At 49.9% G+C, this 16,821-nt stretch overlaps 1 protein-coding gene across 2 annotated transcripts in view; it reads right to left on the reverse strand.

Moving 5' to 3' along the window:
- The window catches only part of LOC119437026 (piwi-like protein 1), a 150,086-nt gene that overhangs the window by 74,607 nt on the left and 58,658 nt on the right, over positions 1-16,821 (reverse strand). For both annotated transcript variants that reach the window (XM_037704086.2, XM_049660232.1), the window contains one exon: positions 4,827-4,922. In XM_037704086.2, the coding sequence (XP_037560014.1) occupies positions 4,827-4,922 (96 nt within the window). The remainder of the gene's footprint in view (positions 1-4,826; positions 4,923-16,821) is intronic.

The raw sequence follows: 16,821 nt of genomic DNA on the forward strand, positions 1-16,821 counted from the left end.
GCCCCGCTGTTACAGCACTTTTAGTACATTGCGGCCGACGCCTAACTCAACGCGCGTGCCCGGCCGATCGCGAAACACCCATTTTGTGGCACATGTACCGTCGCAATGAAGCGGTTTGAATTAACTCAATTTCATTGCATATTTATGACTAAGTCGGCTAACTTGGCAAGCTTGCGCTTACCGGAAGTTTTATTTCCAGAAGTCAGTCAGCCTGGATTTCTTATGCGTCAGGACAAGTATAGGCGTTACGCGAGCCTCACAGTCCGTTAAAAGAGCCATCGCAATGTCATTGTCGTGGGCTCTGATAACTTTTAAGATGAGATCAAAAGGATCCATTACTTTCAAAGCAGTTGCCGGAGTCAGTGCATAGCGGGTTGTCATTTTCCCCAGACGAAGAGACGTTGGCATCATGTTGACAACAGCGGCTGCGGCACGGCCGCCGTATCTTGAAAGCAATCTGCGATGTCAGCAAAGTGCTACTAGTGCTGGTAGAGTCGTGCGCGCTGTGCTTTCGACATTTAGTTCGCGTTAAAGGGAGAGACGGCATGGAGGTCATTTCGCTCGCTGCTATTGCCGCGCCTCCTCACTCCAGCGTGTTGACACCGAGCTTCCGCGGTCATCGAGCGAGATGCGTTCATGTTTACGTGTGCGCGCGCGACACCGTGCTTGTTAATTTAGTAAGCGAATGTTACGAGTTTATACGGCCAATAAAGTTACGATCCTCAGTTCGTATAGCTGTCTACTATAATCTGCTATCGCAATCAATCCTTCGTCTGTCGGGCGCAACTACGCGATTTTTCCTTCCGCTTTCTGCCTCGGCGATCATATGTGCCTTCTCCTCGAGAGATAGAAATTTATGCTTCTTTGGTGGCTTAGCCATTTCAACCCGACACACACCACTGAAAACGGCAGCGATTGTGGTGATCCCATGCAGTCTCGCGCAGGCGCGTAATGACCACGCGTGGCTATGGATTGCAGTGGCGTAAATCGGTACTTTGAATTTGATTTTGTTCGCAAAAACGTCATTCAAGTGGACAAACGATCGTCGCAGCTTTGGGCCTTCATTCAGTCCCAGTTTCGTTCTCGAAAAATACCGAATAAAACGCCTTCGTTATGGAGAGACTTCTTTTGTATTACTCTCTATGAGCAGCTGATGGGGAATCGGAAAATCTTCATTGCGGCACAAATTTCGTTGCAGCGGAATTCGTTGTAGGGGGATTCGACTGTACAGTCTGTGGGTTCTTGGTGTCTCACAGGAGACCAACCACCGTGGGTTCGAGCTTAGCGAGCCACAGGGCCACGTCAGCCGTCGCCTCCAGCACCGCTCGCGCGCGAGCTCAGAGGCCGCAAGGGGCTACCGAGCGACGCATGCAAAAACACAGTAAAGCCCCGAGTTGACGGAAACCGTTTACTGAAACCGTCGGCACCAGCACTGCACAAACGCCCACGCGGCGGGGAGCCAAAGGGGTCCCGCACCAGGGCGAAAATACAATAACAGGCGCCTATAGCACGTCGCGGCGAGAGCACAGGCTCAAGCTGGGACACGCCGCTAAGAAAAGTCCCGGCGGCTATGCTACTTGCTCTGGCGATAACCAATGGGTCAACTCGCGAGAGCACGGGCAATATCCTTCGGCTTAGGCTTTCGGCAAGTGCGGCTCGGCGGGGTACGACCTCGCGCGAGCACTAATGGCACCGCTCGTCGGCTTAGCGTCGGGAAAGGATCAGCACAAAGTACACACTCCCCGCACGGGCAAAGGCACCGTGCGCGAGCTCCAGTCCTAGTCACAAAGGTGTCGGCGGATGAGAGGAAAGCATGAACGTACCGTGCGCTGGTCCCGGAGAGAAGTCCCGAGGGACGCTCCGCCGCTAGCAGCCGACAACCAGCCGCGTAGTGACATCAGCGCCCCGCCCTCACCGCCAACCGCCGCGTGCGCAGCGCCACCGCGGGAACCGGTTAGGCAGCGCGGGCGGGGAAGGAGGCCAGCGGGGAACGATGGCGAGGGATGGCAGAGCAGGCGAAGCCCGCGCAATCATGCCGGCGCAACCCTCAATCCCCACAAGTCAATGACCAAAAAAATTCGGACATGCTTGGTAATTCGTACCTTTTTGTGGCATCATCATTCTGCCCATAGACGCCATGCGTAACAATGACCGAAATTTCGGACCATCTAGGGCTCGCCATTCAATTTTTAGGACTGTATCCACGCGGTCCGCGCCAAACGTTTTTGTTGTTGTGGCTGTTTCCAACTGACGCCAGCACAGCCACCAAACTGTTAAGTGAAGTAGAACCTCAGATATTCTCAAATTGGTTCCAATCTCTGAGGCTAGTAGGTCATTCACATTGCCGTCACCATTGTTTTCCGGTTCTGTCACCATTTTTTATGCTTTATTGTGTTGAACGTTGCATCAGTCACCAACCCATGTTCATCGAGCGTGCTTCGTTGTATCGCCTGTGTTAACATTTTCACCACGAGGTTGTCGCTGCGGTAGGCTACTCCAATCAACTGCGACAGTAGGTAGTACCGTGCATCTCTACAAGAAGTGGAGCATGGCATCACTCCACCTTTGCAGCTAGTGCCGGTGACGAAATGCTGCAGGTATAAGACGATGACAATGGTGCAGAAAGCTGCTGTTGAACAGCTCGTACAGAATGGCCTGTCACAGGTTGAGGTAGCTTGGTATTTCGGCATTTCGAGACCGACTATCACGGGCTACATCAAGAACAAAGCTAAGATTCTTGAAGCGAGTGAGAAATGTGCTACGGTCCAGAAGATAAACCTCCGTCAAGGCACATACCCCCAACTTGAAGAGGCTCTGAATATCTGGCTAGGCACCATGGTTGTGCAGCGCATTCCCATATCTGGTGACCAGCTGAAGCAAAAGGCTGAGACCCTCGCGCTACGGATGGGAATCACAGGCTTCAAGTTCAGTGATGGCTGGCTCTGCAACTTTAAGAAGCAATATGACCTCGTCTTCAAGAAAATGTGCGCCAAAAGTGGCGCTCTGGACAACACCATGGACGCGAATTACCGCACTGACAAGCTGGAGACCTTGCTCAGCCGCTACTCGCCGGACGACGTCTTCAACTGTGACGAGACCAGACTTTTACAAGCTTCTGCGAGAGAACATGCTCGCTGTTTCCGGAGATCCTTGCCATGGTGGGAAGCACAGCAAGGAAACAGTTACTGTTCTTTTAGGCGCAAACATGTCCGGAACTGAAAAGCTACTGCTTCTGGTTATAGGAAAGTCCAGAAACCCAAGATGCTTTAAAGGCATCAGAAGTGTGCCCGTATGGTACGAAGCGAACACTAATGCCTGGATTACACAACGACTGTTCGAAGGCTACGTGTGCAGGCTGGATAAAAGGTTCGAGGCACAAAAGCGCAAGGTGCTGCTTTTTGTTGACAATTGCGGTGCCCATGGCCTAATAAATAATTTGAAGACAATTGAAATCGAATTTTTGCCACCAAACATCACAAGCGTCCTCCAGCCCATGGATCAGGGCATCATCAAGAACCTGAAAGTGTTGTACCGATCCCGCCTGCTACGTCGCATGGTGCTGTGCATCAACAGTGGCAAACATTACAGTGTGGATTTGTTGTCAGCTGTTCACAATTGTTGCGGATGCCTGGAAGGCACTGACGGCAGGCACAATCCACCGCTGTTTCCGCCACGCAGGATTTGTTGCCGGCGTTACGTCCGTTTGTTGCCGGCACTGAATGCAGGACCCTGCACCTAAACTGCCGGATACTATGCCGGACGTGAGCGGAGACGAGCTGATTGAAGATCTGTGAAGAAGCGGCGTGCCGATTCCTGCCACAGTGAACTTTGGAAACTTCGCTGATATGGACAATGCCACAGTGTGCTGTGCCAAACTCAATGACGAGGAAATCGTTACTCAAGTACTCGCACCCTTGGAAGACGACCAGCTCAGGAGAGTGTACCGTGTGCTGCGGGGCCATCGAACGGGGACCTTGCGCAAACCCTCACAGTGCTTTCGTCGTGCTTCAGTGAGGACGTGACATTTGCCTAAATACAAGCAGATTTGGTTCTACTAGGCGGAATACCATTCAACAACACACTGAACAGTTTTTTCGGACATTCAATAGTTCGAACTGTTTTGCGATCCCCACGAAGTCCAAATTATCAGTCGGCGACTGCACTCCACTTGTGTTGTTCTTACGTGCAACATTATAAGTCAAAGAATGTAAAAATTTTCTGCATTAATTGGGTCAATTAAAAAATCATAAAAATTGTGCATTTTCAGAAAATTTATGCATAAACGTTCTTAATGTTTCAGCCACAATAATTGTTTTTCCCTGCTTTTGCCTGCTGTTACAGTTTATGCTAAAAATATTGCAAGGTATTAAAAAAGACTCACTTTTCAGAAAAATTACTTTGAATCTCATGAAAAAGTCATTTTCTGCCAAATTTTAGACTTAAATTAAGCATCAAGGCCCTCTGACTAAAAAATATGCGAGATGGCTCATTATATGCACTAACCTCCCAGCTTGCAACCTAGAAATAATCAAGTAAATTTTGTACTATGAGGCGAGAAAACATTTTTCGTACAACCAATCTCACCGGTAGGCACTGTCAAACTGTGTTCACTGCAGAATGCGCACAATTTTCCCATACAAGTGCAGAACTTGAGAAAAATTGTGTACTGCAACTGGCACAGTAAATAGTTTATGTGCCAATTGCAGGCAATATATAATCAAGTCCCACTGAAGTAACACACACAGCTATACAGAAATTGAGCTGATGGAGCAGTTTGACATTCCACTTGTTTTGGGAAAACAATGACAAATGCCACCAATGCTCACCTTCATGACACGGAAATCAGCACGCATCTCATCTGTCAGGCCCGTCAGTGTGCAGAGTTCAGGCACCAGGCACACCAACCGTGGCTCCTCGGACTCCTGTAAAAAATGAGGGGCAAAAAACATAAATATACTTCTTGCTTTCTTTATAACATAAAACTCAATATCATATGATGCGTTTTACCATAATTTGACATGCATAATTTCAGTCTCGTACAGTGGAACCCCGATTATACAACTTTCTTGGGATCACGCGAAAACTACATATAATCCGACCAACAAATGTCAATAATGCACAGCTTCGTGCAACAGAGTTGCGAGGAGCTTCGATTTAAACTATAGGTTAATATTAATACTCCGCAGGACTCGAAAACCAAAGCCACCAAAAAAAGTTAATGCGAAAAGAATACCGCAGTGCAGGTGCAAATCGTGCTTTCGGAGAAATTTAGCCTACTGTGTACCACGAAACACGTCCGCCAGCATGCCAAAACGTTTTCTCACCTACACACTTGCAAGTGCAGCAACGTCTGCAAGAAGGTTGCCTACAGTGGCATCTGCGCAGATGAATCTCCGAATTTTGTCAATGCTTCGTAGCACATCCACGAACGTAGGCACAGTCACGGCAGCATCTGTAGTGTCGTCCTTGTCTGCTGCAGCAGCCAGCAGTGTCCGAAAGCAGCAATGCCTTCTTGCACATCCAGTCTGTGTACTCTCGTGTCGACAGAAAGCTCTAAACTGCGTGCATACGTGCATTCAATACGATCTGCGTGCCTTTCGGTTGCTAATCTGTTCGAACTTTGCAGATGCTTTCACCCTTTCCATACCCGCTGGGGCGGTATTCTGGGTAATCACTTTAGGACATGCTTTTACTTTCGCGAGACTCTGCACTGGATGAGTCGAAGTATACGGCCAACAAAGCTCTTGACACAGCGTGAACAACCCTATACACAGGCACGTCCAGTGCCATTACTGCCAAGTCACACGAAATCTTGCGAGAGCGAAACAATCTTCGAAAGTGATTCGCCCAGGCAGTTCGCAGTTTTGCACGGGTAATCGTACAATATGGGACACGCGTAATCTCGTGTCGTATATTTGAGGCTTTTATTGCATTGACTCCATGGGGAGTTTCCGGGCCTGCAATAATTTGTTGTAAAGCTCGGCACATCGCAAAATCGAGGGACGCATAACCAGGGTTCCACTGTATTACATTCGGGCACCAGGACTTTCCCACATTATTTTGTGCGCCTAGTCACGGTTTCCACTTTTAAACGTGGTGTAAGCAGCAGGCATCTATTTCCATCAGGCGGTGCGGTTTAACACCGAAACCACGAAGGGCCATGTCCACCATGCCGAAACATTTGCCGAGATCAGCATACCACATACCACGCCAACCATCATCGTGTTTCCCCAGTGTCAAGCTGCACAATGGAAGCTCCATGGAAGCAGCAAGCAGACAGTGCTTTAGACTGTTTAAACTACCGTGGCGCGACAGTTCATTGCGACCAAAGGAAGCTGCTGGGGCGGGCGACGCCAAAAAGAAAAGAGCCGTCCCAGAAATTGAGGACTCGGCAGCCTCCGCCTATGTGAACGAGCAATGCTCTCAAAGTCTTACAATGAACATTTATCTGACTGCAGAAAAACATGCTGGAGATCACTATTCACAGAAAGTAATCATCGTAACTAACGATATACAAACAACATTGCATAAGTGAACACTCACCGCACTTTGCACAACGTCGTGCATATAACAATGTTACACAATCATGCAATGTCGCCGCATCGATCTCCACTGACAGCCACTCTTGCCGTATTCAGGTTTTTACTGGTACTCAAAATTTCTTCACGATTTTTGCATATGCCGTCCTGTTTTGAATAATGAAACACTAGACAGCAATACATATATGCAGTGGTGGAACAGCCATTTGATATTTTGGCACAGAGCTTAGTGCAGGCAAAATGCAGCAGCAAGCACTTTGGCAGCAGTGTCGAATGTATATCTATACACCTTATGTTCTCAATTTTAACTGAAGAACTGTATATCTTAGAATAAAGATAGACTTTTCTTTATTTTTTCTTCAGAAACGTTACCAATATTAAGCTATCGGCCTATATTCGTGACCAAAGGATCTATCTATATTTGTGAATCTATATTTGTGAACAGAGTTCCTCCATCGCACCTGCCATAAAGCCAGTCGGGAGATCATCTAGACTTCCTCTAAAAAATGCAGCATATGCAATGCACTCGACAGCACCGAAGACAACGAGGTTTGAGATGCTGTGGACGCCTGCGAAGCATCTGATGAGGACGACTTTTCTGGCAGTTCCAACGAGAATGCCTTTTGTGAAATAAACTAGTGATATTTAGCAGTCGAGCTTACAGTAAATATAGATGTGTCGTGTTCAATGTTTTTGCGCTCATATAAAAAGTATGGATCAACCTACCGCGAAATTCCGAGCAAGTGCCCCCACCCGGGCAAGAGCCCCCCCTCTAACTTCACTGCCAATTTCAAATATCCGCGTCGTTGGAAAATTCGTCACATCGCACCGGAAGGCCCCGATGTGCCATTTCATCCAATCATGGTCGCACCCAGGCGCCCTGGTGCAATTCAGCGAATTCACCATAAATTTCCGTGGCTTCTTTATTTTTTTTTTGGGGGGGGGGGGGGGGGGGGGGCTGTCTGTCGCACAGTACAGAGGATTTCCCTGCGGCACAGCGACATGACCACTCAGCGACAAAGGAGTGGTCGCGGCTACGCTCTGGTGTCGCCGGCAGCTTCACCACCGCTTATCACTTGCCACCGATATCATCGCTAGGCCTTTCCCGGTTCACTTTGAATCTGTAGCAGACGGCGCTTCAGAACGAACCGCAGATGCTCCCAAGCAGCAATGTTTTGTTACCGATGTTGCCGCTTTACCCTCTGCTCGCAATAATTTCACATGAAGAAGAAAACATACTGATATTTGCAGCACCGCCAGCTGCGATTCACTGCCCGCCATCGGTAGTATACACTGCAGTCGAGCTCGACTTGTATCAGAACTCTCATTAGAGCTAAAAGTTTGACCATGGACATGGTTTTTAATAAACTGAACATTGCGCGTCACTTTACTCTGGCGGACATCATTTTGCCTGGAATAGAAGCTGCATAAACAGTGCTCGTGTCACTATTTCTGCAGTTCTTTCGATGGCTTCGAGTGTGCTAAACAGCACTAACAAATCTATGGCTTAATACAGTCGCATAAAATTTTAATTCCATTCCCACTACGCTTCCTTTTTTTCTGGCGGGAAAATTTTAGTCGTCGCCATCTTGAATTTTGGCGCTTATAATGTAAATCACTGGAATCTCGAATTTCCGCACTACGAGTTATACCGCACTATAAACAGAACATTTTAGGGGCGAAGCTCCTTATAGCGGCACCCGTTCGTCCCCGTCGTAGTAGGTAGCCACGTCTAGTTTTATGAATTGCTCAATAGATGGCGTTGTGTGTCCGTATATGTATGTATACCCATATATACATATATATGTATACGTATAGTATAACCAGCAGCCGACTTCCGCTTCCGGTTCCACTTCCGGTTCCACTTCCGGTTCCGCTTCCGGAAGCCAGCTTCCGGCTTCCAGAGAACGCTTCCGACGTTTTATGAAAAAAAAAATTCCGAAAGTTGTGTCCGTAGCGCGGAATCGAACCAGGGACCCCTTGCTTCCGAACGCGCGGCGCTAACCACTAGGCCACGAAGCGCACATAGACACACGCACCACGATTGCAATAAATACCCAACATTAACGAAAGGCCGCGTTTCTAGCGCGTTTCTAACGCGTTTGTGCTAGCTCGTTTCCACTTCCGGTTCCGCTTCCGGAAGCCAGCTTCCGGCTTCCGGAGAACGCTTCCGACGTTTTATGAAAAAAAAAAACATTCCGAAAGTTGTGTCCGTAGCGCGGAATCGAACCAGGGACCCCTTGCTTCCGAACGCGCGGCGCTAACCACTAGGCCACGAAGCGCACATAGACACACGCACCACGATGGCAATAAATACCCAACATTAACGAAAGGCCGCGTTTCTAGCGCGTTTCTAACGCGTTTGTGCTAGCTCGTTACGGCCCGTGTAAGAAGCTGGTGTAAGACGCTGTGGCCTCTCGGCCTTACCTTCAACGCGTTTCGAACGCGCTGCCCAAGGCGGTGGCAAGTCAAGTTCAAGTCGAGGAGCGTTTATGAATACGGGGGGGTATACTCTCTCAGCAGTCATGTGATGGCGTTGGCAAACGCGGTGCACGTTCCGGCATGTGTAAATGGCTGCGTAAGACGCTGTGGCCGCTCCCCCTTACTAGAGAGTACTGCACGTTTCTAACGCGTTTGTGCTAGTGTCCCCTTAAGCGGGAGATCCGATGATTCCCTCCGGAGCGTCACCCACTCATCATCATTCACCCCGTGGATATGCTGCGATTTTTTCAAAGGTTGTGCATGTGTAAAACACGTACACTAAGCAGCCGCATGTGTTCGAAAATCGAAGCTCATGACCCTCACTTTCGTTGCTGAAATGGTTACTGTGCTTTCTAAGTGCCATAGAGCCACTACGAAACATTTCACTGACTCTGCACCATACCGCAACTTTGGGCAACGACTCCCGACGAGACAGCCCTGGTTAGGCCTAGCCGGCAGGGGTGTCGGCGCTATGCTGCCCTACACCCTCTGGCATGCTCGCCCGGCAGCTCGCCTCGATATATGTTCATACCCTTAGACGAATACAGTAAAAGCTCAATGATACGATCACGGCTAATACGAATTTCCGGATGATACGAATTTTTCTGTGGTCCCGGCCGAGCCCCATTACTTTGCAACGTGCTAGAGAACGGTTGTTACGAATCGATTTTCAGCCTGCGTCGGTTGATACGAATAAACGCCGCCCCACCGACGGCCGCGAAAGAGAACAGCGCGCAGTCACGCACCTTCTCTCCTCTTTTGGTGCGGAGGCGCGGCGCCGGACAGCGCGGACTCCGCGACTGGGCGCGAAGAGTTTGAAGCGGTGGCGCTTCAAGAAATAAATGCTTTTTACGTACATGTGCCTGAGTGAGTTCACCTCTGACTCTTTAATTTAGCTACAGTCGAATCTCGTTCATTCGAACACTGCTTATTTCGAACATACCGCGTACCGACAATGCTCTTAGCAGCGCGCCAAATAACGCGGCGGCGCCTCCGACAGGCATTGCTCCGACACCGCCATAGAGCAAAAGCTCAGGAGAGACCCCTCAATGCCGCGCGCGAAGGAATGGGGGGGGAAAAAAAAAAAAGAACCCGCGGCGGAAATTTCCCCCTCTTTCAAATTGCAAGGTCGCCGTTTCTGCATCGCGCAGTCGTCCTCGCTGCCTGCTCGCCCGGTCAACGACGTCGTCTCCGCCGATTTCCTCTTTGCCTTTTGATATACACGAGCTGGACGTAGTATAGCGCAGCCGTTTTCGCGGCTAACATGGCAGGGGCGCCGACTAGAGTGTTCTAGACAACCGTATTCTAGCACACACTAGTGCCGACGTCTCAGCCACGCGGATAAAATGGCAGTGAACCCTTCTCTATTTTCTAGTCACATGTTGACCTTACTGCTGCGGCAGCAGCGCAGAGGGAAGCAGCGGCGGAGGCACAGTCGGGCCAACGAAACTGCCACGCCCGCAAACACTCACTTCCCGATAACGGCAGAAAACGAAACTTCAGGGGGCGGCTAAAATAAGCTGGCGCCAGCACGGCGGCGGGCGCGCACGGAGATGTGCACACGGAGTCGAAGGTGAGAGAGCTACGAGGGAGTTGAGAGGGAGGGCAAGGGGAGCCACCGAAGCGGCGGAGTTGACGCGGCCAAATCCACTTCCCTGCCGCCCTCCTCCCTCACCTTCGACGGTCTCCGCGCACACCCGTGTGCCGGCGCCGCCCGCTCGCTCCCTGAAGCTTCGTTTTCTGTCGTTATCGGGAAGCGACCGTTAGCCGGCGTGGGCAGTTTCGTGGCCCGCGCTTGCTATGCGCTTGCGCGCCGCGATATTTCACGACTCGCACCGTTCGTGCATCGTGCTATGGGGCACGAATACATCAAAAATACGTCCTCTTAATTCGAACAAATTTTCAGGCCCCTTCGAGTTCGAATTATCGAGATTCGACAGTAGTTTTAATTGTGTTTCGATGATACGAATTTCGGCTAATACGAATATTTTTCGTGACCCCGTGAGATTTGTATCATCGAGCTTTTACTGTACACGAAGATCTGGAATGAGATAATGTGCACAGGCTAAACTGACCGCAGTGCGCGTGAGACGGGGTTTGCGGGCGATCAGCCAGCATCTACCATAAACGGGTATAGCAAATGTTTTAATGCGCGCATACTGCATGCAACAGCGAAAGCTTGTGTGTGGGCAACGTTCTGAACTGATGAACTTGCGGAACGTTGTTTAAACTGACAGCGTTGTGGAGTCAAAGGTCGCGCGCGTGATATATCTGCACTTCGCGACAGGTGAACACGAAATGCAGTCGGGGCCTCAACTAATTTTTCTGTGGTTTTGGAGTTGTAAAAAACAACAAACTTATTTTACCATTGAAACTCTTTTTCCTGGTCTGCCCGTTAATTCAGACATTTTTGAGGCCTCGTCTTGTCCAAAATATCAATGAGTAACTGTACTCACTTTCCACACACAAACTGAAGAGCCAAAGAACAACAGTGTGCCTGCAATCGGTGCGGACCTAGCGCCACTCACAAGCCGCAGTAGCAAAAGGCTTCTCACTCGCCTCCCCCGCACGCCCACTGAGCCAGAACGAAGGATAACCAGGAGTCAGAAAAGACTGCATTATATCCAGCCCTGTGATATAAGTGGTCCGAGCTGTTGTATATTTGGATTCTGATATTGAATGTAAACAAGAAAAAAACAAAAAAGAAAGTATATCGAATCGAATATCATAAAATTTATCTTGCGAGTTTAATTCTTACAAATTTTGTGCAAGAAAGCATGGTGCTGCGCATACTCGGGAGTCTACTAGCACTGCATAACAAGCATGTTGCAAGCTACAGTTAAACCTGCTTATAACGAACCTCCATATAACGAATTCCTGGATATAACGAAGTTTTTCTATTCCCCGCCATTACTCCATAGAAGCACATGTATTTGAGACCTCTACGTAACGAAGTGGCAGCAGGAGACCCCCTCGATATAACGAATTTCCCCCTCCGACAGCCTAGAGATTTCGCCCCAAATATTGTCATTTTTGCGCGAGCGGCAACCGGAAGCACCTTGTCCGCCGCGACGGAATGCGAAGCAAGCGCACGTGTGCGTGCGTGCGTGTGCGAGGCGGGCCTGCATCCCTCGACCCGGCGATCTTGCCACCGCAGGCGTGATCTTTCCCCCTCCCTTCATTCATTCAAACCTGATCCTGCCGCTTGCTGCAGCTGGCCTAGCCCGCCAAGCCGGCACTCTCTCCTTTTCCAGTTGATGTTGCCGACGCGCTGGTACACGCTGTGACACATCCCACTCGATGAGCGCGGACGCGCGCTGTCAAACGCTGGCGGCGTGTGGAAGCGCCGCTGGCAAAGCGAGCGAAGTGACCTTCGTGCTGTTGTCTATCGCTTAAACGCAAACTGAGTGCCGAGAACACACAGCACGCACAAAGCTACGAGGCGCCGACACACCTACACTCCTAGACTCTGCCCCAACGCAGATCGCTGTCAAGACACGGCCCGCGCAACCGCGCGCTGCCGCGCAGTACGCAGTTGATGCCAGAGTACAGTACAATGCCGCCCCGCTATCCCTTCCCGCTCGCTCGCTCGCTGGTGCCTCGAGCGCAACGGAAGAAGGTGCGCTTCCTCCCTGCTTTTCTTGCACGCGCGAGATTAGACGCGGTCGTCGGCTCCCCTCGCACGTTTTCACTCGCACATACAGCATACGGCGCGCGACGACTGCGTTATCGCCCTTGGAGTTTATACGGGATATCTATGAGCCAAAACCAATTTTAGGGCCACAACGCGTCATAGACACCATCTTTATGTAGCAAATACGGATCTCAAGGGCCATACTTTTTCTGGCGGAAACCGAAAATACGTCATAGTTGTCGCCCCCGGCACTTTGGGCGGCTAATGCCATCGTCCAGCCACTAAGCCAAGCGACATGAAAAGTCAAAATGGCCGCTCGGGCCGGCGCGGGGTGGCAGTTCGCAACGTATGATGCGGGAACGGTCCCACAGTTGCGACGCAACAGCGCGGTTACCAATGCATTGGGTTCTATGGGAGCTGTGCCGGGACCGGCCGAAAACGAAAAGCCGGGAAAACGCAGCCTCCGGGAACGTAACAGCGGGGTTCTATGTAACACTATACGACGCTACAACGCCATCGTGGCGCTCGCTCTTTGTTTCCGATGCCTCGCGCTTGTGCGAAACGACACGCGTCCACGCATCCGGTACCTGGTGTGACATTCCAATGATGAGTGCTTCGAAGAAAACGGAAAACGGGTGCGCGTTACAATTGAGGGCGCGTTAGAATTGAGTAAATACGGTAAGCGCTTTTTTTTCGAATTTTCGTGCCGAACCTGCATATAACGAAATCCTCTTTATAACGAAGTTTTTTGGGAATTTGTCAATTTCGTTATATCCAGGTTTAACTGTATCAGTAACTTAGGTTATATAGAAATCAGAATATAGAGTAAGGTCCACTCCTATTAAAGGGAACACCAAATCAGTATGCCAGCACTGATTGCAGCTCAGTTCTAAATAAGGTCCTGAAACATTTTCTTATCAATAGAATGTCTGTTGAATAGAATCAAGTGTTTTTGCCATCTGAGGCTGAAGTAATGAAGTTGTGTTGTACTGAATATCTGCGAGATTTTCAGTGCCTATAGAAACTTATCAATTTGATCGACATGTTTTCTACACATTGTTAAACATTTCCTTTGGAATTCTAAAATTGTGCACCGTCTGAAATAACAATTTGACAATTTTTGACCGATTGGGGAGCCTAGAAAAATAGAACTTCGACTGGAGGTATCATTAAAACTAGCCTCCAGTGCTCCTAGCACTTCAATAAAAAGACTCAAAATTTGTGCTTTGGTCCATTCCGCAGCAGTGAAGACAGAGAAGCTTCTTTCAAGTTGTAGATTTTTCAATCCACAGTATAGTCTGTTTTAACGATGTCTCAAACAATGGTAGATGCTCATGAGTCAGAGTTATTTTGATACTGTATTTTCCTGTCTGTCTGTAGAAGACGCACCCCTCTCAAAATGGCAGTTAAAAAAAATGTATACAAGTTGCACCGGTGTATAAGACGCACCTGTTCGTTCGGTAAGCGATTTAAAAAAAATTAGTGACGTTCCACTCCGTGAACACGGGTCACAAGCAAGCGTTTGGGTGCCATATATTACCTATATAATTGCAATAGCAATGATACGGACACTCCAGGCACATTTCTGCCGTCGTAGTCGCCGCGATGTTCCGTATAAAGTCCAAGCGCGATAACATCGTCCCCACGTGCTGTATGCTGTATGTGTGAGTGAAAGTGTGGGACGGTGAGCTGAATCGTGCACGAGGGAGGAAAGCGGCAAGGCAGCGCGGGAGGGAGGGGGCGGCTTGCACTCTGGTAGCAACTGCATGGTTTGCGCAGCGGCGCATGCCGTATCTTGACAGCGAACAGCAGATGCGACGATTTCGGGGTTGGTCGACTTGTGGTCGGCCTGCCACAGCTTGTGTTGCTGCTCTGTCCTCCTTGCACAGCGCTCGGCAACTCGATCACGAGAAGAACCCAGTACCTCGATAGCGCGCACAGAACCTGTACCAATTAAGTCAACAAGCGCGCTTCGCGCAGCCATAACATCAAATCCAATTTTGACGGCAGTTTTTTCAGAAAAAAACTTCATAAGTCACACTACACCGACGAAAAATTCAGAAAGAAAAAAACACGTCTTATACATCCGAAAATACGGTAATTTTGTTTGACTAATATGAAGTGCAACTTTTTTTTTAATTTTCCCCACCGTGGATTGCTTTTATCTGTGAGCATTACGACAGCCTATGTACAGTGGAATCTCTATGATACAAATCTCACGGGGTCACGAAAAAAATTCGTATTAGCCAAAATTCGTATCATCGAAACACAATTAAAACTAGCTAAATTAAAGAGCCGAGAGGTGAACTCACTCAGGCACACATACGTAAAAAGCATATACAGTAAAACCCCGGTGATACGAACCCGGCTGGTACGAATTTCGGTGTGATACGAATTCGTAACATTCCCCGGCCGAAATACATTGCTCACAATACGAAAAAAATCAGCTGTTCCGAACGTGTTGCCGCGCCGCTACGGATCATACGAACGCGTGAGCAACAGCGGCGGCGGCTGAGCTAGCGGGGCCACCGGCACAGACAAGCCAGCACAGCGGGATCTGGGCTGGATCCATAGTCGCCAAGCAACCGACTACGTCACGCGGCTGCGCAATCTCTCATTGGTCCCCACATCGAGCGGACCGGACCACATCACAGCCTAGCCGATGCTTAGCGAAAAAGTAGACGAGGACTGCTGCTGCAACGACGACCGAGGCGCAGCCCCGACGGTCAAAACGCTCCCTGCAATCGACGTGCTCAGGCGTTCAGTGGCGTACGAAAACATTCCCAAGATCACGTGCGCGCACTTATGCGCCTTTCAGAAGGTGACCGTTGACGATTTCGACAAGAAGAAAACGTCTCGTTCATACATTTTTCAAGGGACCACGAAAAAAAAGAAAAAACAAAAGCGCAGTTTCGCCCGAAAGGTGAAGCAACGGAAACGCAGCAGCAGCAGCAGCAGCGAGCGAATTGACCTTTGCGCTGTCTCTCGCTTCAACGCGAACTAAACGTCGAAGGCACAGCGCATACGAAGCTACTGGCACTAGGCGCACTTTGTCAACATCGCAGATCATTTTGACGATAAGGTCCGGGCGGGTGCGTCGTATCTTCAAAGTGCCGGTCGCTTGTTGAAACGCATCGGTCGCTTGTTGCAATGTACAAGCTGGCTGCACCACTACATTTACCGGACCGCCACATTCAAACGCAACATAACATGCTGGTACATTATAGATTGGCGAAGTATCACAGGGAACGCCTGGTTATTCGAACGCGAAAGCATTTGCGATGGTTAATTCGAACATACCGCGTACCGACAATGCTCTCAGCAGCGCACCAAATCACGTGGCGGCGCCTCCGACCGGCATTGCTCCGACACCGCCATAGAACAAAAGCTTAGGCAAGACCCCTCAACGCCGCGCAGAGAAAAAAAAATAACCGCGGTGTCACGCCAAGGTCGCCATTTCTGCGTGGCGCTGGAACACGTGTGTACGTGCCGACGTCTCAGCCAACGCTGCGGCTGCAACGCAGAGGGAAGCAACGGCAGAGGCCCAGTCTAGCCAACCCTCGCTTCAACGGGAGAAAACGAAACTTCAGGGAGCGCGCTAAGCGGTGCCGAGCCGGCGGGCGCGGCGGACGCGCACGGAGGTAGTCGAAGGTGAGGGGGCTACGAGGGTGTTGAGAGGAATGGCGAGGGGAGCCACCGAAGTGACAGAGTTGCCGAGGCCAACTCCGCTTCCCTGCCGCCCTCCTCCCTCACTTGCGACGGTCCCCGCGCGCGCCCGTCGCAGTGTCGCTTCTTCCTCTTCAAAACCACAGTCTCTCTCTCTCTCTCGCCGTGCCTGCGCCGCCCGCTCCCTGAAGTTTCGTTTTCTGCCGTTATCGCGAAGCGAACGCCGGCAGTTTCGTGGCCCTCGCTCGATATGTGCTTGCGCGCCGCGATATTTCACGAATCGCACCGTTCGCACGTCGTGTTATGGTGCACGAATATTTCAAAAAGAAGTCCTTCTTTTAATTCGAACAAATTTTTGGGCGCCTTCGAGTTCGCATTATCGAGATTCGACTATACATGGAAGTCAATGGGATTTAGGTCAGGACCGCGAAAACGCGACGTAGCGTCTGGGAAAACGCAGCAGCGAGGAAGGTATCAATGGAATTCCACTATTAGAAATCT

Source organism: Dermacentor silvarum, chromosome 1, assembly GCF_013339745.2.
Source record: "Dermacentor silvarum isolate Dsil-2018 chromosome 1, BIME_Dsil_1.4, whole genome shotgun sequence".
NCBI classification, from domain to species: domain Eukaryota; kingdom Metazoa; phylum Arthropoda; class Arachnida; order Ixodida; family Ixodidae; genus Dermacentor; species Dermacentor silvarum.